Here is a 25,983-nt window from a genome sequence, read left to right as displayed (position 1 = left end):
CCCCTCTTTTTCTCTCTTTCTATCCCCTCTCTCTTCCCTCTTTTGCTCTCTCTCCCCTCTTTTGCTCTCCCCTTTCTCCCGCCTCTCTTTTGCTGTCTCCCTCTCTTTTGCTCTCTCCCCCATTTTGCTCTCTCTCTCTCCCCCTTTTCTTTTGCTCTCCCTCCCCCTTTCTTTTGCCGTCTCTCTTCCTCTCTCTATCTCCCCTATTTTGCTCTCTCTCTCTATCCCCCCTCTTTTGAGCTTTCTCTCTCCCACCTGGCGTCCGCACGGCCCCACTCAGCCCCGCCCATGCCACGCCCGGCCCCACCCGCATCACACCAAGTCCCGCCCTGTCACGCCTGGCCCCGTCACGCACAGTCGGCCCAGGCGCTAGGTCAATGTGTTGAAGGCCAGGTGCGTTTGTCCTCGCGCTGTCTCTACTGCGTATGACAGCTTTGGACAAACACACTTGGCCTTTTATATTATAGGATTAGAGCTATTGTTATGACTTGTGATTAGATATGGGTTCTATTTTATTTAGTGGATTGGGATCGTTTTTAGAGACCCACATTAAAGGGACGTTTAAAAAAAAAAAAAAAAGTGCACTGGTGTGCTTTTAAAAATTATTTTGCTAGAAATAGAATGTGATGCAGACATAGTAGTAGGCCTTGTGAAAGTGGGTTTTCCTGCTGATGGCGTCAATGTGACTCGGGAAGTTTGTGCACATGTGCCGTGTATGGCCTACTCTGCTACGATGGCAGATGCATGTTCAAACTTGTCATTCATGCAGTGATATGTTTAAAGGAAACATTTTTGCAAATGTTGAATTAAAATATGACTTTTGTTCCCCTTGAGTGCTAACGACGCTCATTTTTGCATAAACTATTAACAGGGCCTGTAGCCCTGTGATCTGCCTTCCATTATCAGTAGGTTTCTGTAAACTATTATGCTGTCAGGTGTTACCAATGCTCCCCATAATTCTAGTGAGCTTGCACATGCGTTATTGATTGTTAGTCCAATCAAGTGTGTGCATCACGGGTGCGTGCATAAATTGATGGAGATTGGATGCTACTGTAGCGTGCACGGTAGAAAGTCGTGCATGCTACAAATATATAGTCAGTGTCACCGAGTACTGAAGTCTGATAAGTCATGCACAACCTCACCAAAACAACCTGAGCATGGGCGCCCACTCACGTGGACCTGGTACTGAGTTCCTTACAATAGTTTATATTGTTAAAGTATTACGTATGTGTGTGAGAAGGCAATGGATGCAAAGAGCTGCAGACTGTGACCGTGTGTGTGTTTGAGAGGGCAGCAGACAAAACACTCACCTGGATGAAGGTGAACTCACGCCAATTCAAGGAATTTGTAACTGATGGAATCGAAGTAACAGCAAGTATGGATAGCACTCCGAATGCTAGAATCCCAGCAGAAACATATAACTCCATCCTCCAGACCTCCTCTTCTACCCAGCCATTACTAATATCTTGTTTAATCTTGTGAGGTTAAAAAAAAAGAAAGAAAAAAAAAGAAAAAAAGACGAAGCTCAGAAAACACCTACAGAAAACAGACAGACAATACATACCAGAGAATAGAATTAATTAAACTTCTAGAAATTTTGGGGGGTTTTTTTCTCCCAAAAAGTTCCTGTTTGAATATGTGTAACTTACTAAATTTTACTTTTTACAGTTCCCAAGAGGATACATAACCAAACTATGGAAGTGGTGACTGCAAAAATGTTATGCTTCAATTCACTGAAATCTCAACAGTGCAAAAAACAAAATTTATACTTACCTGATAAATTTATTTATTTCCGGATATGGAGAGTCCACGGCGTCATCAAATTTATCAGGGAAGCATAAATTTTGTTTTCTTTCCTATGATATGGAGAGTCCACCACATCATCAATTACTAGTGGGAACCAATACTCAAGCTAGAGGACACAGATGACTAGGGAGGGAAAACAAAAGAAGGCATACTTAAACAGAAGGCACCACCACTCAGCCGAGGCAAAAGTATAACATTTGAATAAAGTATCCAGAGAGAACCAAGTTGCAGCCTTGTAATTCTCTCAAGAGGCTGCTGACTAGCAGTCACATAAGCAAAATTAATTATACTTCTCAACCAGAGAGAAAGAGAAGTAGCAGTAGCTTTCTGACCTTTACGCTTTCCAGAGAAACAAACAAACAGGATAGAGGACTGCAAAAATCCTTAGTCGCCTGAAGGTAGAATTTTAGTTGTGTAACAAACGTTCATTATGAGGAGGAGGATTAGGACATAGAAATATTAATCAGGAAATTGTTGTTCCTTCTATATCTGAAACTACTTTAGGGAGAAATCCCACTTTAGTACGAAGAACCGCCTTATCAGCATGAAAAATAAGGTAAGGCGAATCACACTGCAAAGCCGAGAGTTCTGAGACTCCCTGAGCAGAAGAAATAGCAATAAGAAACAAAACCTTCCAAAATAACAACTTTATATCTATGGAATGGAATGGCTCAAACGGAGCCTACTGCAAAACTTTAAGAACAAGGTTAAGGCTCCAAGGAGGAGCAACAGACTTAAACACAGGCCTGATTCTGACCAGGGCCTGACAAAAGAATTGAACGTCTGGCACATCCGCCAGACGCTTATGCAACAAAATAGATTATGCAGAAATCTGACCCTTCAGAGAACTGGCTGACAATTCCTGGAGAAAAGACAAAATCCTAGGAATCCTGACCCTACTCCAATATTAGCCCTTGGATTCGCACTAATAAAGGTATTTACGTCATACCTTATGGTAAATCTTTCTAGTAACAGGCTTGTGAGCCTGAATCATGGTCTCAATGACCGACTCATAAAAACCACGCTTAGACAGAACTAATAACTTTTAATCTGCAAGCAGTCAGCTTCAGAGAAACAAGGTTTGGATGAAGGAATGGACCCTGAGATATAAGGTCTTTCCTCAGAGGCAGCCTCCAAGGTGAAAGAGATGACATCTTCACTAGGTCTGCATACCAGATCCTGCGAGGCCACGCAGGAGCTATTAGAATTACAGACGCTCTCTCCTGTTTGATACAAGCAATGACCCGTGGAAGGAGAGCAAACGGAGGAAACAGATATGCCAGACTGAAATCCCAAGGAACCGCCAGAGCATCTATCAGGGCGGCCTGCGGATCTCTCGACCTTGAACCGTACCTTGGAAGCTTGGCATTCTATCGAGATGCCATCAGATCCATCACCGGCATCCCTCATTTAAGGGTTATCCTGGAGAACACCTCCTGATGGGATGAAATGTATATCTGCTTAGGAAGTCCGCTTCCCAGTTGTCCACACCTTGAATGTGGATGGCAGAAAGACAGCAATTGTGAGCTTCCGCCAACTGAACAATCCGAGCCACCTCCTTCATGGCTAAGGAACTCAGAGTTCCTCCCTGGTATTGATGTAAGCCACTGAGGTGATATTGTGCAACTGGAAACTGATAAACCGGGCTAAGGACAACTGAGGTCAAGCCATTAGAGCATTTTAAATCACTCTCAACTCCAAAATATTTATGGGAGAGCAGACTCCTCCTGAGTCCATAGTCCCTGTGCCTTTAACGAATCCCAGACTGCTCCCCAGCCCAGCAGGCTGGCGTCCGTGGTTACAATCACCCAGGAAGGTCTTCAGAAGCATGTGCCCCGAGACAGATGCTCCTGAGAAAGCCACCACGGGAGAGAGTCTCTTGTCGACTGATCTAGATCTATCCTCTGAGACAGATCCAAATGGACCCTGTTCCATTGCCTGAGCATGCATAACTGCATAGCTCTCAAATAGTATCAAGCAAAGGGAATGATGTCCATGGAAGCAACCATCAGACCAATTACCTCCATACATTGAGCAATGGATGGTCGAACAGTAGACTGCAGAGAGAGGCAAGAGGAAAGAATTTTGGATTTTCTGACCTCCGTCAGAAAAATTTTCATAGATAGAGAATCTATTATGGTCCCTAAGAAAACTACCCTTGTAGCTGGAACAAGGGAACTCTTTTCCAAATTCACTTTCTATCTGTGGAAATGTAGAAAAGACAACAAGATCTCTCTATGAGAGTTTGCTTGTTGAAAAGATGGCGCCTGAATCAATATGTTGTCCAGGTAGGGTGCCACTGCAATTCCCTGAGGCCTGAACACTGCCAAGAGAGCCCCCAGAACCTTTGTGAAAATTCTGGGAGCTGTGGCAAAGCCAAACGGAAGAGCCACAAACTGAAAATGTTTGTCTAGAAATGCGAATCTCAGGAACTTGTGATGATCCCTGTGAATGGCAACATGAAGATACGCATCCTTCCAGTCTATGGTTGTCATGAACTGACCCTCTCAGACCAAGGGAAGAATGGAACGAATGGTTTCCATTTTGAAGGACGGTACCCTGATAAAATTGTTGAGACACTTTAGGTCTAGAATAGGACAAAAAGTTTCCTCTTTTTTGGGAACCACAAACAGATTTGAATAGAATACTAAACCCTGTTCCCTTACAGGAACTGCAACTATCACTCCCAGGGAAGAAAGGTCCCGAACGCAATTCAAGAATGCCTCTCTTTTTATCTGGTCTGTAGATAATCTTGAGAGGTGGAACCTGCCTCTGGGAGGAAAAGTCTTGAATTCTATTCTGTAACCCCGAGATACGATGTCCACAGGGCCAGGGATCTGGAACATCTCATATCCTGCTTGATAAAACAGAGAAAGTCTGCCCCCCACTTGATCCGATCCCGGATCGGGGGCAAACCTCAGCTGCGGGTTTCTTAGATTGCTTCCCCTTGTTCCAAGACTGATTGGGTTTCCAAGAAGACTTGGACTGTTCCTGCTTGGAAGAGGGAGAGGAAGAATTTCCTTTGAATTTACGAAAGGAACAAAAATTACTTTGACGTCCTTTAGATCTATTCTTCTTGTCTTGTGGTAGAAAAACTAAATTTATGCTTACCTGATAAATTACTTTCTTTTACGATATGACGAGTCCACGGATTTCATCCTTACTTGTGGGATATTAACCTCCTGCTAACAGGAAGTGGCAAAGAGCACCACAGCAGAGCTGTATATATAGCCCCTCCCCTTCCCCTCCACCCTCAGTCATTTGGCTGAAGGTATAGGAAGAGAAAAAGGAAAGGCTAAAAAGGTGCAGAGGTGACTGAAGTTTACAAAAAATATAAAGAAAAACTGTCTTAAAAAGAACAGGTTGGGCCGTGGACTCGTCATATCATAAAAGAAAGTAATTTATCAGGTAAGCATAAATTTAGTTTTCTTTTACAAAGATATGACGAGTCCACAGATTTCATCCTTACTTGTGGGAAACCAATACCAAAGCAATAGACAGGAACCTAAACGGAAGGCACCACTGCTTGAAGAACCTTTCTCCCAAAGATAGCCTCAGAAGAAGCAAAAGTATCAAATTTGTAAAATTTGGAAAAAGTGTGAAGGGACGACCAAGTCGCAGCCTTAGAAATCTGTTCCACAGATGCATCGTTTTTAAAAGCCCATGTGGAAGCCACAGCCCTAGAAGAATGAGACGTAATTCTTTCAGGAGGCTGCTGTCCAGCAGTCTCATATGCCAGGCGGATGATACTTCTCAGCCAAAAAGAAAGAGAGGTAGCCGTAGCTTTCTGACCCCTACGCTTTCCAGAATAAACAATGAATAATGAAGATGATTGATGGAAATCCTTAGTTGCCTGTAAGTAAAACTTTAAGGCATGGACCACGTCCAAGTTATATAACAGACGCTCCTTCTTAGAAGAAGGATTAGGACACAAGGAAGGAACAACAATTTCCTGATTAATATTCTTATTCAAAACAACCTTAGGAAGGAACCCAGGTTTGGTACGTAAAAACCACCTTATCAGAATGAAATATGAGATAAGGTGAATCACACTATAATGCTGAAAGCTCAGAAACTCTTCGAGCAGAAGAAATAGCAACCAAAAACAGAACTTTCCAAGATAATAGTTTAATATCTATGGAATGCATAGGTTCAAACGGAACCCCTTGCAGAACTCGAAGAACTAAATTCAAACTCCAGGGAGGAGTAATAGGTCTAAATACAGGCTTAATTCTAGATAGAGCCTGACAAAAAGATTGAACATCTGATACATTTGCCAAACGTTTGTGAAACAGAATTGACAAAGCTGAAATTTGTCCCTATAAGGAACTTGCTGATAACCCTTTCTCCAATCCTTCTTGGAGAAAAGACAAAATCCTAGGAATCCTAACTTTACTCCATGAGTAACCCTTGGATTCACACCAAAAAGAAATTTACGCCATATCTTATGATAGATTTTTCTAGTGACAGGCTTTCTAGCCTGTATCAAAGTATTGATAACTGAACCAGAGAATCCTCGCTTCGATAAAATCAAGCGTTCAATCTCCATGCAGTCAGTTGTAGAGAAATTAGATTTGGATGTTGGAAAGGACCATTGCCGCTACCATTAATCCGATTACCTCCATACACTGAGCCACTGATGGCCGAGGAATGAAGAGAAGTGCTCGGCAAGTATTCAAAATCTTTGATTTTCTGACCTCCATCAGAAATACTTTCATGGCTATCAGAGTTCCCAGAAAAGGAACCCTCGTCTGTGGAACAAGTGAACTCTTCTCTATGTTCACCTCAGAAAATACAATACTGTGTCCGTGTGAGTTATGGTCAGATGATATGTTAACGCCTGAATCAGAATATCGTCCAGATAAGGCGCCACCGCTATCCCTTGCGGTCTGAGAACCGCCAAAAGAGACCCTAGAACCTTTGTGAAGATTCTTGGTGCTGTGCCAACCCGAAAGGAAGAGCCACAAACTGATAATGTTTGTCCAAGAAAGCAAACCTTAGAAACCGATGATTTTTTGGATTGGAATATGAAGGTAAGCATCCTTCAAATCCACGGTAGTCATATATTGACCCTCCTGGATCACTGGCAAAATCGTTCGAATTGTCTCCATCTTGAATGATGGAACTCTTAGAAATTTGTTTAGACACGAGGTCAAAAAATGGGTCTGAACGTTCCCTCTTTTTTGGGGACCACAAATAGGTTTGAGTAAAACCCCTGTCCCTGTTCCAATTTTGGAACAGGACAGATTACTCCCATAGTGAAAAGGTCTTTTACACAGCGTAAGAACGCCTCTCTCTTTATCTGGTTTGCAGATAATTTTGAATGATGAAATCTCCCTTTTGGGAGAAAATACTTGAATTCCAATTGATAACCGTGGGTCACTATTTCTAGTGCCCAGGAATCCTGAACATCACTTGCCCAAGCCTGAGCAAAGAAAGAAAGTCTGCCCCCTACTAGATCCGGTCCCGGATCGGGGGCCACCCCTTCATGCTGCTTTGTGGAAGAAGAAGAAGCGGGGGGTCCTCCTTTAAAGTTCTGAAAGGAACGAAAATTATTCTGTTTACCACTCATTTTAACCGACCTATCCTGAGGTAGGGCATGGCCCTTACCTCCTGTAATATCAGAAATGATCTCCTTCAATTCTGGCACAAAAAGGGTCTTAACATTAAAGGGAATAGCTAAAAGCTTATGTTTTGATGACACATCAGCAGACCAAGATTTGAGCCACAATGCTCTACGTGCTAAAATAGCAAATCCTGCATTTTTTGCCGCTAATTTAGCAATTTGAAAAGCGGCATCAGTAATAAAAGAATTAGCTAGCTTAAGAGCCTTAATTCTATCTAGAATGTCATCTAATGGAGTCTCAACCTTAAGAGACTCTTCTAGAGCCTCAAACCAAAAAGCTGCTGCAGTAGTTACTGGAACAATGCAAGCAGTAGGTTGTAAAAGAAATCCCTGATTAACAAATAATTTCTTTAGTAGACCCTCTAATTTCTTATCCATAGGATCCTCGAAAGCACAACTATCCTCAATGGGTATAGTAGTATGCTTAGCTAGGGAAGACATAGCTCCCTCTACCTTAGGGACCATGAGTCCTGAATGGTATCGGATATAGGAAACATTTTCTTAAAATTAGGAAAGGGAGAAAACGGTATACCTGGTCTATCCGATTCCTTACTAATAATTTCCGAAATTCTCTTAGCGACATCAGTGTAAGTAGGAACTTCCAAATGTTAATCCATTTTACACAATTTCTCTGGAGGAATCACAATAGGATCACAATCATCCAGAGTCGCTAAAACCTCCCTAAGCAACAGGCAGAGGTGATCAAGCTTAAATTTAAATGACATAGCATCCGAATCTGTCTGAGGCAAAACATTCCCTGAATCAGAAATTTCACCCTCGGACAGTTATTCCCCAATCCCCAACTCAGAGCACTGTGAGGGAACATCGGAAATAGCTAATAAAGCATCAGAGGATTCAGTATTTATATTAATACTTGACCTACTGCGTTTAACCTGCAACACTGGTAATTTAGACAATACCTCTGTAAGGGTAGTAAACATAACTGCAGCCATCTCCTGCAGAGTAAAGGAATTAGACGCACTAGAAGTACTAGGCGTCGCTTGTGTGGGCATAAAAGGTTGTGACACTTGGGGAGAATTGTAAGGCATATCCTGATTCTCTTCAGACTGAGAATCATCCCTAGGCACACTTACTTTTTTTAAATATGCTTTTTACATTGTAAAGCCCTTTCAGTACAAAAGTTACACAATGTTAGAGGGGGCTGCACAATAGCTTCTAAACACATAGAACAATGAGAAACCTCAATGTCAGACATGTTGAACAGACTAGTAACACCACAAAAGTCGTTTAAACACTTATTTATAGCATAAAATAAACATTAAAAAAACGTGTACTGTGCCTTTAAGAAAAGAAAAAGTGAACAATTTTTCCAAAATGCACAAAAAACGTTAAATTATTCCCAAATTTAACTTAATATCGATGGATAATCCAAAAATTACTGCACCCAGAAGCAAGGGCAGAAATAAGGCTTAAGAAGTACTTATATCAACATGTAGTCAAAAGATAGATAAAAATACACTCTGCGTGGCGCCTACCTGCCCCCAGGGTACTCGAATCAAGTTTCCAACCCTTCAGACCAGCTACACAGTCCAGGAGCCACCGAGTTACTGTTTGCTGCTGCGAAGCCTGAAGAAATTGTGCCAAAATAGGCTCCGCCCCTTAAGGTCAAAAGTTGGAGTAGGCCCAAACAACACCGCATGGAAATGCAGTTTTGCACTAAAGTAAAAATACACACACAATATAACCCTCAAGCATAAAACCAATAAGTTTTAAGTGCCAAAAAATAAAAAACATAAAACATTGTTTTTTATATTGTCTCCCATGTCACCTAATGCCCAAATATCAACTAATGATAAATATAAAATAGGGACTCCAGTAACACCCCTCTTATTAAAATAGGTTTTACTGCTTACCCGATTCCCATACAGGGAAATAATGCCAGCCAGTTCTGATACACCAAGTCTCCTCAGAAAAAAAGGCTGCACATACCTTAATGCTGCTTGTAGCATGAAACCAGTCTCCACACTGAAGATGTCTCATGGTTACCTTCAAAAGTCTTGTGGGAACCAGCGTGGATCTTAGTTACAAATGCTAAGATCATCAAACCTCAGGGCAGAAATCTTCTTCCATATCCCCCTGAGGAAAATAGTATGCACCGGTACCATTTAAAATAAAAAACTTCTTGATTGAAGAAACTAAAACTAACACCTCACTTTACCATGTCTTCCTAGTATAACACAGGCAAAGAGAATGACTGAGGGTGGAGGGGAAGGGCTATATATATACAGCTCTGCTGTGGTGCTCTTTGCCACTTCCTGTTAGCAGGAGGTTAATATCCCACAAGTAAGGATGAAATCCGTGGACTCGTCATATCTTTGTAAAAGAAAGATCCTTTTCCACCAGTAATGTCAGAAATTATTTCTGCCAGACCAGGTCCAGACAAGGTCTTACCCTTGTAAGGAAGCGCCAGAAGCTTGGACTTGGAAGTAACATCAGCTAACCAAGATTTTAGCCATTACGCCCTGCGGGCTAGCACAGCGAAGCCAGATATCTTGGCTCCCAGTTTAATAACTTGCATGGTAGCATCAGAAATAAAGGAATAAAGGCGTTGTACCAATAAGATGCCGCACTTGACACAGTGGCAATACAAACTGCAGGTTGCCATTGAAGACCCTGATGAACATACATCTTCAAATAAGCCTCCAGCTTTTTGTCCATTGTATCCTTAAAAGAGCAGCTATCCTCTATAGGAATAGTAGTTCTCTTAGCCAGAGTAGAAATGGCCCCTTCTACTTTAGGCACCGTGCACCATGAATCTTTAATGGAGTCAGCAACAGGAAACCTCTTTTTAAAAGACAGGAGACAGGGAAAAAAGGTATCTTTGGCTTCTCCCATTCCTGTGCAATAATTTCCGTTGCACAGTCTGGAACAGGAAACCCTTTCACAGAGGAAGGAACATCGTATTTATTAAGTTTACTAGATTTCTTAGGGTTGACAATGGACAGGTGTATCTGAGTCGTCCAAAGGAGCCAAAACCTCCATTAATAATACACAAAGGTGTATTCAGCATCAGAATAAGGAATTATACTGTCCGAATCTGAGATTTCACCCTCAGAGGCTACCGACGTATCCTCATCAGACTTATGAAGGAGGGCAACATGAGTAGCAGAAGTTGGAACGGAAACCTTACTATCTGAATCCCTAATTTTCCTTTGCGTTTTCCCTTTAGCATAGGAAAAGCAGATAATGCCACAGATACCGCAGAGGATACATGAGCAGCAATATCTGCAGGCAAATAAACTCCTCCAGTAGGCTGAGAGGAATCACAGAGCACTGCATGTGATGCCATAGAGGCTTGGGACATTTGAGGAAAAAACTGTGACATTGCCTGAACAGCATCATCCTGAGAAACGTATGGCTCAGAGGGCAATCATTTATCCTTATACTTTAGCGTTCTAGCTAAACATGAGTCACAAAATTCCATGGACAAAACAATTTGGGCTTGTAGGCATAATAAACATTTGTTCAAAACCTGAGCTAAAAATTCCCACACAGAGAAAAAAAAATTTGGACAAAAAAGTAGTTAAAGTACCTACTATTATATGCGCAATACAAGCTATACCCTGAACCAGTACAGGCAACTTTACACCTCAGGTTTACTGAGGAGTCTTACCACACTTTCAAACAATAGCAGAGAGACTCTGAGAACCAAGCCGACACAGAGGAGAAACTGTGCCGCTCCACTCCGCATCGAGTAGGCAAGTCATGTGACCGGCAAACCCGGCACTGAACAGGAACTGCCCAGCAAGTCCAGCCGGGTAAAATGTAACAGAAAACAAACGGTCTCCCTTGTCTCACCTTACAAGTTCCTAACTGCTTTAAAGCCACCACTACTCTACTGTAGAGATTGACGTGGACTACAGCTATGCCAAAAAAAAACTTGCTTGTAGCGAAAAAAATCCAATTTTCTTCAGACACCAAAATGTCACCTCCTTCATTAACAGAGGCAAAGTGAATGACTGAGGATTATGGGTAGGGGAGTGACACTTAACAGCTTTGCTGTGGTGCTCTTTGCCGCCTCTTGCTGGCCAGGAGTGATATTCCCACTAGTAATTGAGGACTCTCCATATCTTAGGAAAGAAATTACATGCTCTAGCAAATTAGAACATCTGCACTAGAATATCCCTTATATTACAGGTGTATGTTTGTGAATGTGTAGAAATGTTCAGTGTGAGCTGTGACATATTGTTTTGCGTTTACAAAACCTTGAAGGCGATAACGGGAATTCGATATTTGAGAGATACAGGGTTTTTTTTGTGCTTATTTCTGGAGTCTTCATCTATTTGCCAATATGTTCAGACAAACTATTATGGGTTTGCTCAACTGTAACTGTAAAGTGCTAGATTACAAGTGGAATGCTAAATTATCACACAATTTGCCGGCGTGCGATAATTAACCAGCCATTAAAAGTAGCTGGTTATTGCTACTGCGAGATCACAGTAGCAATTAGCGCTCAGAAAATACACCAAATGCCCTCAAAAATAGAGGGCAATGTAATTTTAAAAAAATGTAGCATTCTTTTAAAATAAAAAATTTAGCATTAAAAAAAAAACTGCACTAAGCAGTTTTTTGGCATCTAAAGTTGGTGGGAGTGGGGTTTTAGAAAAAAAAAGTGCGACATTGCGGTCTATGGGAAATGTGTGTTCCCTGTAAATATATATGTATATGACTATATACATATATATTTATGTGTTTATATGTGTATATACACATTAACACATAAATACATATATATATATATATATATATATATATATATATATATATATATATATATACAAAAATATGATGCATCTGATAATTGTGAAAAGTGATGTCCCATTTTTAAATACTCCCTAAAGACACACAGTAGAGTCTGGCTGCCCTGCAATACATAATAAAGTGATTTTGACTTACAGGAAAAACAGAATTTATGCTTACCTGATAAATTACTTTCTCCAACGGTGTGTCTGGTCCACGGCGTCATCCTTACTTGTGGGATATTCTCTTCCCCAACAGGAAATGGCAAAGAGCCCCAGCAAAAGCTGGCCATATAGTCCCTCCTAGGCTCCGCCCACCCCAGTCATTCGACCGACGGACAGGAGGAAAAAACAGGAGAAACTATAGGGTGCCGTGGTGACTGTAGTTAGAGAAAGTAATTCATCAAACCTGATTAAAAAACCAGGGCGGGCCGTGGACCGGACACACCGTTGGAGAAAGTAATTTATCGGGTAAGCATAAATTCTGTTTTCTCCAACATTGGTGTGTCCGGTCCACGGCGTCATCCTTACTTGTGGGAACCAATACCAAAGCTTTAGGACACGGATGAAGGGAGGGAGCAAATCAGGTTACCTAAACAGAAGGCACCACGGCTTGCAAAACCTTTCTCCCAAAAATAGCCTCCGAAGAAGCAAAAGTATCAAATTTGTAAAATTTGGCAAAAGTGTGCAGTGAAGACCAAGTCGCTGCCTTACATATCTGATCAACAGAAGCCTCGTTCTTGAAGGCCCATGTGGAAGCCACAGCCCTAGTGGAGTGAGCTGTGATTCTTTCAGGAGGCTGCCGTCCGGCAGTCTCGTAAGCCAATCGGATGATGCTTTTAAGCCAAAAGGAAAGAGAGGTAGAAGTCGCTTTTTGACCTCTCCTTTTACCAGAATAGACGACAAACAAAGAAGAAGTTTGTCTGAACTCTTTTGTAGCTTCTAAATAGAATTTTAGAGCACGGACTACGTCTAAATTGTGTAACAAACGCTCCTTCTTTGAAACTGGATTCGGACACAAAGAAGGTACAACTATCTCCTGGTTAATATTTTTGTTAGAAACAACCTTTGGAAGAAAACCAGGCTTAGTACGCAAAACAACCTTATCTGCATGGAACACCAGATAGGGCGGAGAACACTGCAGAGCAGATAACTCAGAAACTCTTCTAGCAGAAGAAATAGCAACCAAAAACAGAACTTTCCAAGATAACAACTTAATATCTATGGAATGTAGAGGTTCAAACGGAACCCCTTGAAAAACTGAAAGAACTAGATTTAAACTCCAGGGAGGAGTCAAAGGTCTGTAAACAGGCTTGATCCTAACCAGAGCCTGAACAAATGCTTGAACATCTGGCACAGCTGCCAGTCGTTTGTGTAATAAGACAGATAAAGCAGAAATCTGTCCCTTTAGAGAACTCGCTGATAATCCTTTATCCAAACCTTCTTGTAGAAAGGAAAGGATCTTAGGGATTTTGATCTTATTCCATAAGAATCCTTTGGATTCACACCAGCAGATATATCTTTTCCATATTTTATGGTAAATTTTTCTAGTTACCGGTTTTCTGGCTTGAACTAGAGTATCTATCACAGAATCTGAAAACCCACGCTTTGATAGAATCAATCGTTCAATTTCCAAGCCGTCAGCTGGAGGGAGACCAGATTTGGATGTTCGAATGGACCCTGTACAAGAAGATCCTGTCTCAAAGGTAGCTTCCATGGTGGAACCGATGACATATTCACCAGGTCTGCATACCAAGTCCTGCGTTGCCACGCAGGAGCTATCAAGATCACCGAGGCCCTCTCATGCTTGATCCTGGCTACCAGCCTGGGAATGAGAGGAAACAGTGGAAACACATAGGCTAGGTTGAAGGTCCAAGGCGCTACTAGTGCAACCACTAGAGTCGCCTTGGGATCCCTGGATCTGGACCTGTAGCAAGGAACCTTGAAGTTCTGACGAGACGCCATCAGATCCATATCTGGAATGCCCCATAATTGAGTCAACTGGGCAAAGATCTCCGGGTGGAGTTCCCACTCCCCCGGATGGAATGTTTGACGACTCAGATAATCCGCCTCCCAGTTTTCCACACCTGGGATGTGGATCGCAGATAGGTGGCAGGAGTGATCCTCCGCCCATTTTATTATTTTGGTCACTTCTTTCATCGCCAGGGAACTCCTTGTTCCCCCCTGATGATTGATATAAGCAACAGTCGTCATGTTGTCTGATTGGAATCTTATGAATCTGGCCTTTGCTAGTTGAGGCCAAGCCCTGAGAGCATTGAATATCGCTCTCAGTTCCAAAATGTTTATCGGGAGAAGAGACTCTTCCCGAGACCATAGTCCCTGAGCTTTCAGGGATTCCCAGACCGCGCCCCAACCTATTAGACTGGCGTCGGTCGTGACGATGACCCACTCTGGTCTGCGGAAGCTCATTCCCTGGGACAGGTGGTCCAGGGTTAGCCACCAACGGAGTGAGTCTCTGGTCTTCTGATAAACTTGAATCACAGGAGACAAGTCTGTATAGTCCCCATTCCACTGTTTCAGCATGCACAGTTGTAATGGTCTTAGATGAATTCGCGCAAAAGGAACTATGTCCATTGCTGCAACCATCAACCCTACTACTTCCATGCACTGAGCTACGGAAGGACGAGGAATAGAATGAAGAACTTGACAAGCGTTTAGAAGTTTTGACTTTCTGACTTCTGTCAGGAAAATCCTCATTTTTAACGAATCTATTATTGTTCCCAAGAAGGGAACTCTTGTCGACGGAGACAGAGAACTTTTTTCTATGTTCACCTTCCATCCGTGAGATCGGAGAAAGGCCAGAACGATGTCTGTGTGAGCCTTTGCCTTTGAAAGAGACGACGCTTGTATTAGAATGTCGTCCAAGTACGGTACTACTGCAATGCCCCTTGGTCTTAGAACTGCTAGAAGGGATCCGAGTACCTTTGTGAAAATCCTTGGAGCAGTGGCTAACCCGAATGGGAGGGCCACAAACTGGAAATGTTTGTCCAGAAAGGCGAACCTTAGGAACTGATTATGTTCTTTGTGGATAGGAATATGTAGATACGCATCCTTTAGATCCACGGTAGTCATAAATTGACCTTCCTGGATTGTGGGTAGAATCGTTCGAATGGTTTCCATTTTGAACGATGGTACTCTGAGAAATTTGTTTAGGATCTTTAAATCCACAATTGGTCTGAAAGTTCCCTCTTTTTTGGGAACTATAAACAGATTTGAGTAAAATCCCATTCCTTGTTCCGCCGTTGGAACTGGGTGTATCACTCCCATCTTTAACAGGTCTTCTACTGTCAGGATATACATCTCTGCCATATACACTATCCTTGGTTGTACTGTCCCTTTAAGGATCACTGCTTCTCATACCTGTCTCCACCCTATTTAAGGCACACCTATTTCACTCATTCTTTGCTTAGTATTGAAATACACTTCTATTGCCTAGCCAGTTTTGTCTGAACTCTGTTCACTCAAATTTGCTGCCAACAACTTTTTCTTTGGAATCAAACTTTTCACGAACTTTGCTGCTGTTGCTTTATACTTGCAACCTTCAGTTTCCTCTGAAGCACCTGTGATTTACTAACCACCACTGAGAATTGCTAACTCACACTTACCTTGGACGCTACCGCTCCTGTCTCCTGTCTCAGCACTTCCACGGAGCTCCGCAACAACCGCGGTGACGTCACACGCCAGCTGCTCTCTCGCTCGCTCCACAGCACTAGCCTGCTCTTCCGACTACGCTGTAAGTGTTACAACCTCTGTCTCTCAGCCTTGATATGTGCCAGCACTATAACGCTTACCATTGTAACATCCTCAAACTGCATATGTCTTCTTGTCAGTGTTCTTCTGTTAACTATGACACAGTTCCACCCTTCGCATAAACCTACCCTCATATGTGATACTCCATGTTCACTTACAATAACCTGCTGAAACTTCATTTAATTATTGAACCTTCATTCTGACCATTTCTCTCATGTAAATTTGGGTATTCTGATTATTATCTTACCGGAGGAACTGTGTTATATGTTTTCACTGCAGACTAGAGTGTAGCCACTCTATTCAGCCTGCAATAGGGTTAACATAACAAATCTCCTCCTATACATTAATTACAGCCTGCTGATACAGGAAAGCCGCCTTCACACACCCTGTGACTATTGTGGTTTTTAGTATCTTCTTGCTACATACACTCTCTATTTGTTGCCACCTTCCATCTCAGCAGTTGTGATTCACCTGACCTGTTTAAAAAACTGTGTCTTTATTTTAGATTTCCTATACCAGTGTGACAGAATACTAAGCCTTTTAAAACCTATGGATCCAGCTGAGATTAACACTCACATGCACGCATTAACACAAAGAGTAGATTTGTTAACAAATGGTCTCAACGCATTAAAAGTGGAGAATGATAACCTCAAAGCATACATTAGGGATGTAGTAGACAAAAGAACACATATATATGAACCCCAGGTTAGCCCTCCAGATTGTTTCCATGGAGACAGGACTCTCTACAGAGAGTTTAAAAATGCATGCCTGTTAATGTTTGCTTTAAGACCTCATACCTACCCAAACGATAGGATTAGAGTACTCACGACCATATCTTACCTTAGAGGTGAACCCCGTACATGGGCAAACACTTACTTTGAGAATAATGAAGAGATATTAAATTCTTTGGATAATTTTTTTGTCGCAATGGGTCAATTGTATGAGGATCCATACAAACAGCTTACAGCTGAAAACGCCATGCGTGGCCTTAAACAAAAGAAGAGGGTAGTCGAAGACTACATCACAGAATTTAAAAAATGGGCTAAGGACTCTCAATGGAACAATCTGTCCCTTAGGAACCAGTTCAGACTCGGCCTCTCTGAGGGAATAAAAGACGAGTTGTCTCGCACAGACATCCCAGATACCTTAGAAGAGCTCATGTCCCTTAGTATTACAATATACAGGCGCCTCAGGGAAAGGTACCAAGAAAAGACTGGGCATGACTCTAACCCTAGGAAAGCATCCTACCCCACACATGCCTCTTCACTACACAAAAACACCCCTGAACCCATGGACATTGCCTTCATCAAAGGTCCTCTGTCTCCTCAAGAGAAGCTCAGACGTCGATCCAATAATCTATGCCTGTACTGTGCCTCTGACGAACACACTGTGAAAGACTGCCCTTCCCTCCTAAAACAAAACAAGGGTAAGACCTTATCAGATTTTTATTGTTGTACTACTCAACAGAGTTCAGTTACTTACATAAAAATCCCTCTTCTGTTACAGTGGGAACAACTTCGTCTTCACGCCACCGCGATAATTGATTCCGGTGCCACGGCTTCTTATATAGATAAGGAATTTTGCACTGTAAATAAAATACCACTGATGCAGAAACAATCTCCTGTTTATTTGAGAGGGATAGATGGAAAAAATATTTCTTCTGGGCCTGTTGAATTTCATACCATACCCCTACTTGTGGTCTCTCATGAGCAGCATAGAGAATATGTCTCTTTCGATGTAATAAATTGCCCGGTCTCTCAGGTGGTTTTGGGGATGCAATGGTTGCATACACACAACCCCCAGATAGACTGGTTCAATTCCACACTTACTTACAATTCATCATACTGCCAAAGTACTTGTCTCCCCAGTACAGTATTACAAACTTCTGCCACTCCGGACATACCACCCATACCAGAGGTTTATAGCGATTTTTCTGATGTTTTTAGCAAAAAGGAGGCAGAGAGTCTGCCTCCACATAGAAAATACGACTGCCCCATAGACATACTCCCTGGGTCAGAGATCCCGATTGGGCACATATTTCCCCTATCTCATACTGAGCTAACACACCTAAAGACATATTTAGAAGAGAACCTTAGAAAAGGGTTCATCCGACCCTCGACCTCTCCGGCTGGGGCCAGAATATTTTTTGTTAAAAACAAAGACGGCACTCTTAGACCTATAGTCGATTACCGTCAGCTAAATAAAATTACGGTAAAGAACCGCTACCCTTTACCCCTCATACCAGAGCTTATTGAGAGATTAGAGGGAGCTAAGTTTTTCACAAAACTGGATTTAAGGGGTGCATACAACCTTCTCCGAATAAGATCAGGAGACGAATGGCTGACTGCGTTCCGAACCCGTTATGGTTTATTCGAGTACGTAGTCATGCCATTCGGGTTGTGTAATGCGCCTGCTGCTTTTCAGCACTTAATAAACGATCTTTTTAGAGACCTCCTTGATGTCAACATAGTCATATATCTAGATGATATTCTCATCTACTCAAAAACGTTAGAACAGCACATTCTACATGTGAGGCAAGTTCTTTCCCGGCTTAGAAGCAATTTCCTCTATGCAAAAGCCGAAAAATGTGTTTTCAATTCCCAGACCATATCTTTCCTTGGATATGAAATATCCCCTTCAGGAATTTTTATGGAGAATAAAAAAATTGATGCAGTACTGAACTGGCCTACCCCAAAGACCAGACGCCAGGTTCAATCCTTTATGGGTTTCGCAAACTTCTACCGTAAGTTTATCAAAGATTTTTCTAAATTGGCAATTCCTCTAACCACACTCACAAAAGTCAAGATTCCATTCAAGTGGACTCAAGAGTGTCAGTCAGCTTTTAATACACTCAAACAGAAATTCACCAGTGCACCCATTCTACGTTTTCCTGACCCAAAACTTCAGTTCATTTTAGAGGTTGATGCATCCAACTTCGCAATTGGAGCAGTACTATCTCAACGGGAGAATCTAGATAAACCTCTCCATCCTGTGGCTTTTTATTCCAGGACCTTAAACATCTCTGAACAAAACTACCCTATCGGGGACAAAGAATTACTTGCAATTAAACTATCCCTGGATCATTGGCGACATCTTTTAGAGGGTACTACCTACCCTACTCTCATCTATACTGATCACCGTAACCTTCAGTATTTAAAAACCTCCCGAACACTCACCTCCCGTCAAGTTAGATGGAATTTGTTTTTCTCACGTTTTAATTTCCTTATTACCTATCGACCTTCAACAAAAAATCAGAAAGCTGATGCACTTTCTCGCATACCACCTGAGTCCATCTCACTACCCTCTCAACAAAGTATAATTCCTTCGGAAAATTTCCTCTGTTTCACATACGACACCAGGCCTATTATTCATATAGAACAACAGAAGGATTTTTCGAAACCACTACAGGAACTACAGTTGAAGTCCGATGGATGTTATTATCATGGCTCCCGTTTATACATTCCTCCTATACTCCGTCTACCTCTGCTGGAATCATTACATGACTCTCCACTCGCGGGTCACCCTGGTATAAAAAAGACCCTGGATTTAGCGAAAAGGAGTTATTGGTGGCCAAATATGACTGCCGATGTATCCCAACATGTCCACACCTGCACCATTTGTACCATATCAAAAAGGAATAAACAACCTCCATATGGTCTTTTACTACCTTTACCTACTCCTAAGACACCGTGGTCCGAAATTGCTCTCGACTTTATAGTCGACCTACCTCTCTCCTCAAGGAACAACACCATCATGGTTGTAGTGGATCTTTTCACAAAGATGTGTCATTTTATCCCGTACCATAAGCTACCTACCTCAATAGAAACTGTTCAACTTCTTATTTCTAATGTCATCAAGCTACATGGCCTGCCAAAGACCATTTTGAGTGACAGAGGCACTCAATTCTCCAGTAAACTCTGGTCGGAGTTCTGCAAACTCTTCCATATTGACAGGCGGCTTACAACGGCATACCATCCCCAGTCAAATGGACAGACCGAACGCTGTAACCAATGGCTGGAACAATTCCTAAGGTCTTTTTGTTCCTCTGAACAACATCTTTGGGCGGACTTGCTACCATACGCTGAATTTTGCTATAACAACACCTTACATGCCACCACTAATCAAACTCCATTCTACTCAAATTACGGATTTCATCCAACATTCCAATTGTATCCTACTCAAGATTCTTCTTCTCCTTCAATCGCTGAGCTTTCCCAAAGCATTTCCTCGAATTTCACTCGTATTGAATCCTCAATTGAAAACGCAAAGAGGCTCTACAAAAGGTACTACGATAGACGCAGGACAACTCCTCCAAAATATGAAGTAGGTGACTTGGTATGGCTTTCTACAAAACATTTACGTATGAACACTCCCTGCAAGAAGTTATCCCCACTCTTTGTTGGTCCTTATCCCATAGCGCATATCGTCAATGCCAATGCTGTTCGTCTCACCCTACCTCCTACTATGAAAATCCACCCGACATTTCATGTCTCCCTTCTGAAACCTTACCGGGCAGTGAGGGGTTCCGCCTCAACTTCTTCTCTTCCTCTGGTTTCTGTCGACCCTGATATCGAATATGAGGTTCGATCCATCAAAGATTCCCGCATGATGAATGGGGCATTACAGTACCTGGTTAGCTGGAAGGGTTACCCACCTGATGAGGATTCCTGGGAACCCTCTGTTAACATCTCCGCACCCAGGTTGGTGTCTCGTTTTCATCAACGGCATCCCGACTCTCCTGGACCCTGAGCTCCGGAGTCGCTCTTTGAAGGGGGGATCCTGTCAGGATATACATCTCTGCCATATACACTATCCTTGGTTGTACTGTCCCTTTAAGGATCACTGCTTCTCATACCTGTCTCCACCCTATTTAAGGCACACCTATTTCACTCATTCTTTGCTTAGTATTGAAATACACTTCTATTGCCTAGCCAGTTTTGTCTGAACTCTGTTCACTCAAATTTGCTGCCAACAACTTTTTCTTTGGAATCAAACTTTTCACGAACTTTGCTGCTGTTGCTTTATACTTGCAACCTTCAGTTTCCTCTGAAGCACCTGTGATTTACTAACCACCACTGAGAATTGCTAACTCACACTTACCTTGGACGCTACCGCTCCTGTCTCCTGTCTCAGCACTTCCACGGAGCTCCGCAACAACCGCGGTGACGTCACACGCCAGCTGCTCTCTCGCTCGCTCCACAGCACTAGCCTGCTCTTCCGACTACGCTGTAAGTGTTACAACCTCTGTCTCTCAGCCTTGATATGTGCCAGCACTATAACGCTTACCATTGTAACATCCTCAAACTGCATATGTCTTCTTGTCAGTGTTCTTCTGTTAACTATGACACAGTTCCACCCTTCGCATAAACCTACCCTCATATGTGATACTCCATGTTCACTTACAATAACCTGCTGAAACTTCATTTAATTATTGAACCTTCATTCTGACCATTTCTCTCATGTAAATTTGGGTATTCTGATTATTATCTTACCGGAGGAACTGTGTTATATGTTTTCACTGCAGACTAGAGTGTAGCCACTCTATTCAGCCTGCAATAGGGTTAACATAACGAATCTCCTCCTATACATTAATTACAGCCTGCTGATACAGGAAAGCCGCCTTCACACACCCTGTGACTATTGTGGTTTTTAGTATCTTCTTGCTACATACACTCTCTATTTGTTGCCACCTTCCATCTCAGCAGTTGTGATTCACCTGACCTGTTTAAAAAACTGTGTCTTTATTTTAGATTTCCTATACCAGTGTGACATCTACACAATGTAAGAATGCCTGTCTCTTTATTTGGTTTGAGGATAAGTGAGACATGTGGAACCTTCCCCTTGGGGGTAGTTCCTTGAATTCCAGAAGATAACCCTGAGAAACTATTTCTAGTGTCCAGGGATCCTGAGCATCTCTTGCCCAAGCCTGAGCAAAGAGAGAGAGTCTGCCCCCTACTAGATCCGGTCCCGGATCGGGGGCTACTCCTTCCTGCTGTTTTGTTAGCAGCAGCAGGCTTCTTGGCCTGCTTACCCTTGTTCCAGCCTTGCATCGGTTTCCAGGCTGGTTTGGTTTGGGAAGCATTACCCTCTTGCTTAGAGGATGCAGAGTTAGAGGCCAGTCCGTTCCTGAAATTGCGAAAGGAACGAAAATTAGACTTATTCTTGGCTTTGAAAGGCCTATCTTGTGGGAGGACGTGGCCCTTTCCCCCAATGATGTCTGAGATAATCTCTTTCAATTCTGGCCCAAAGAGAGTTTTACCCTTGAAGGGGATATTAAGCAATTTTGTCTTGGAAGATACATCCGCTGACCAAGACTTTAGCCAAAGCGCTCTGCGCGCCACAATTGCAAACCCTGAATTTTTCGCCGCTAATCTAGCTAATTGCAAAGCGGCATCTAAAATAAAAGAATTAGCCAACTTGAGTGCGTGAACTCTGTCCATAACCTCCTCATACGGAGTCTCTCTACTGAGCGACTTTTCTAGTTCCTCGAACCAGAACCACGCTGCTGTAGTGACAGGAACAATGCACGAAATGGGTTGCAGGAGGTAACCTTGCTGTACAAAAATCTTTTTAAGCAAACCCTCCAATTTTTTCTCCATAGGATCTTTGAAAGCACAATTATCCTCGATAGGAATAGTAGTGCGCTTGTTTAGAGTAGAAACTGCCCCCTCTACCTTAGGGACTGTCTGCCATAAGTCCTTTCTGGAGTCGACCATAGGAAATAATTTCTTAAATATAGGAGGGGGGACAAAAGGTATGCCGGGCTTCTCCCACTCCTTATTCACTATGTCCGCCACCCGCTTGGGTATAGGAAAAGCGTCTGGGTGCACCGGAACCTCTAGGAACTTGTCCATCTTGCATAATTTTTCTGGAATGACCAGGTTGTCACAATCATCCAGCGTAGATAACACCTCCTTAAGCAGTGCGCGGAGATGCTCTAATTTAAATGTCACAACATCAGGTTCAGCTTGTTGAGAAATTTTTCCTGAATCTGAAATTTCTCCATCTGACAAAACCTCCCTCATGGCCCCTTCAGATTGGTGTGAGGGTATGACAGAGCAATTATCATCAGCGCCCTCCTGCTCTTCAGTGTTTAAAACAGAGCAATCGCGCTTTCTCTGATATGTAGGCATTTTGGATAAAATATTTGCTATGGAGTTATCCATTACTGCCGTCAATTGTTGCATAGTAATAAGCATTGGCGCGCTAGAAGTACTAGGGACCTCCTGTGTGGGCAAAACTGGCGTAGACACAGAAGGAGATGATGTAGAACTATGTCTACTCCCTTCATCTGATGAAACATCTTGGGCAATTTTAATATCTGTGGCAGCACTGTCCTTACTTTGTTTGGACGCTATGGCACAATTATCACACAATTTTGAAGGGGGAGACACATTGACTTTCATACATATAGAACATAGCTTATCTGAAGGTACAGACATGTTAAACAGGCTTAAACTTGTCAAAAAAACACAAAAACCGTTTTAAAACAAAAACGTTACTGTCTCTTTAAATTTTAAACAGTGCACACTTTATTACTGAATATGTGAAAAAGTATGAAGGAATTGTTCAAAATTTACCAAATTTTCACCACAGTGTCTTAAAGCATTAAAAGTATTGCACACCAAATTTCAGAGCTTTAACCCTTAAAATAACGAAACCGGAGCCGGTTACAGTTTTAACCCCTCTACAGTCCCAGCTACAGCCTTTGCTGCGACTTTACCAAACCCAGGGGGGAATACGATACCAAATGAAGCCTTCTAGGAACCGTTCCAACTACTTTCAGATCCACACACATGCATCTGCATGTCTTGCTCTCAAAAGTAACTGCGCAGTAATGGCGCGAAAATGAGGCTCAGCCTACAACTAGGAAGGCCCTTCCTGACTGGAAAGGTGTCTAACTCAGTGCCTGACGTTAAAAAAACGTTCCCCAAGCTTATAAGTGTGAATTTCAAGCATAAACATGTATAAAATGCTCAAATAAAGCAATCGATTTTGCCCATAACAGTGTCTACCAGTTTTACAGCCCATATTAAGCCCTTTATTCTGTTTGAGACTAAGAAAATGGCTTACCGGTCCCCATGAGGGGAAATGACAGCCTTCCAGCATTACACAGTCTTGTTAGAAATATGGCTAGTCATACCTTAAGCAGAAAAGTCTGCTAACTGTTTCCCCCAACTGAAGTTACTTCATCTCAACAGTCCTATGTGGAAACAGCAAACGATTTTAGTTACTGTCTGCTAAAATCATCTTCCTCTCACAAACAGAACTCTTCATCTTTTTCTGTTTCAGAGTAAATAGTACATACCAGCACTATTTTAAAATAACAAACTCTTGATAGTAGAATAAAAAACTACAACTAAACACCACATACTCTTAACCATCTCCGTGGAGATGTTGCCTGTGCAACGGCAAAGAGAATGACTGGGGTGGGTGGAGCCTAGGAGGGACTATATGGCCAGCTTTTGCTGGGACTCTTTGCCATTTCCTGTTGGGGAAGAGATATTCCCACAAGTAAGGATGACGCCGTGGACCGGACACACCAATGTTGGAGAAATAACTTTTTGCACTATGGGTGAAATTTATAAAACAAACAAACAAACAAAACAACTTATATAAAAGTATGAAGACATTTTGGGGAAAAAGCTACTAATGTTCAGCTAAATGTGTTTTATAAGTCAGGAATTACTGGCATCTGAATGTGAGTCTGAACAGTGATAATAGTATTACCTCTAACCTGAGGAAATGATGATTTTAAGAGCATATAAATGAAAAGTACATCTTACATTTGTTTTTTTTTAATCTGTTTTATGTATCTGTTCTTTTTTATTATGAAGCAGCCTCATTACATACCCCTTCCCCTCTATCCTGTGCTATGGAATTTGGAGAAACTTTACAATATAATAATAAGCACCTACATATTATACACATAGGAAAGGACTGTGGTATTTTACCTGTTTATATGCATCATTGATAAGGAGGTAGCGGGCAGCCCGGCGCATGGGCAGACACAAACTGTACACCGCATGCAGAGCTGCGAAGAAAAAGCTGACCAGTCCGATCTGTTTTCTATGTAACATCCACTGGTCCAACCAGTCAGGGAATCTCCGGTACTTAGTGTTGTAATGCAGCTGGTAAAAGGCTGCCAGGATGCCTGGAAGATACACCAGAGACAGGAGGACATAGGCCACGCAAGGCAACGTTACATTCATAAGCTCAATGGGAAGCTTGTAGAACTTGTTCTTGTTCTCAACTACATATGGGTGCAAGACAGCGATTATAAAATTGTACGTGTAAAAGAAACAGAAGAGGCAGACCCCAAGCACCACAGGGATTTTCCAGAAGGGCAGGAGCCGGAGTGGTATGTTCTCAATTTCCCTTGCGGAGTAAAGGGCTCCCATATCCACTGGGATAAATCCCATGCTGCGAGCAATGGAAGCAACATAATTTCTTGCAAAGATATTGTCAGAGCAGATCAGGACCTGTGAAAAAGTCAGCACCAACATACTGTCATTAGCTACAAAGTGCTGCACGGTATATCTTTATTAATAAACATATAATCACAACAAAATGTAATATGTAACCATAAATGTGATATAAAGGTTGCCATGATAAAAATCAATGTGACAGTTAAAGGGTCATGAAACCCAAAAAATATCTTTCATGATTCAGATAGAGAATACATTTTAAAACAACTTTCTAATTTACTTCTTTTATCAAATTTGTTTCACTCTATTGGTATCATTTGTTGAAGGAGCAGCAATGCACTACTGATTTCTAACTGAACAAATGATTGAGCCAATGACAATCAGTATATATATATATATGCATCCACCAATCAGCAGCTAGAACCTAGGTTCTTTGCTGCTCTTGAGCATTCCTAGATAAACCTTTCAGCAAAAGTATAAGAAGAGAAGGAAACAAATTAAATAATAGAAGTAAATTAGAAAGTTGTTTAAAATGATATTCTCTATCTGAATCATGAAAGAAATGTTTGGGGTTTCATGTCCCTTTAAGGAT

At 42.1% G+C, this 25,983-nt stretch overlaps 1 protein-coding gene across 3 annotated transcripts in view; it reads right to left on the bottom strand.

Annotated features, from left to right (window-relative positions):
- The window catches only part of STEAP3 (STEAP3 metalloreductase), a 142,315-nt gene that overhangs the window by 5,355 nt on the left and 110,977 nt on the right, over positions 1-25,983 (bottom strand). For all 3 annotated transcript variants that reach the window (XM_053698021.1, XM_053698023.1, XM_053698022.1), the window contains exons 3-4: positions 24,918-25,445; positions 1,311-1,475 (exon numbers count right to left, since the gene is read on the bottom strand). In XM_053698021.1, the coding sequence (XP_053553996.1) occupies positions 1,311-1,475; positions 24,918-25,445 (693 nt within the window). The remainder of the gene's footprint in view (positions 1-1,310; positions 1,476-24,917; positions 25,446-25,983) is intronic.

This window comes from Bombina bombina, chromosome 1 (genome assembly GCF_027579735.1).
Source record: "Bombina bombina isolate aBomBom1 chromosome 1, aBomBom1.pri, whole genome shotgun sequence".
NCBI lineage: Eukaryota > Metazoa > Chordata > Amphibia > Anura > Bombinatoridae > Bombina > Bombina bombina.
This window is presented reverse-complemented; position numbering and strand designations above follow the sequence as displayed.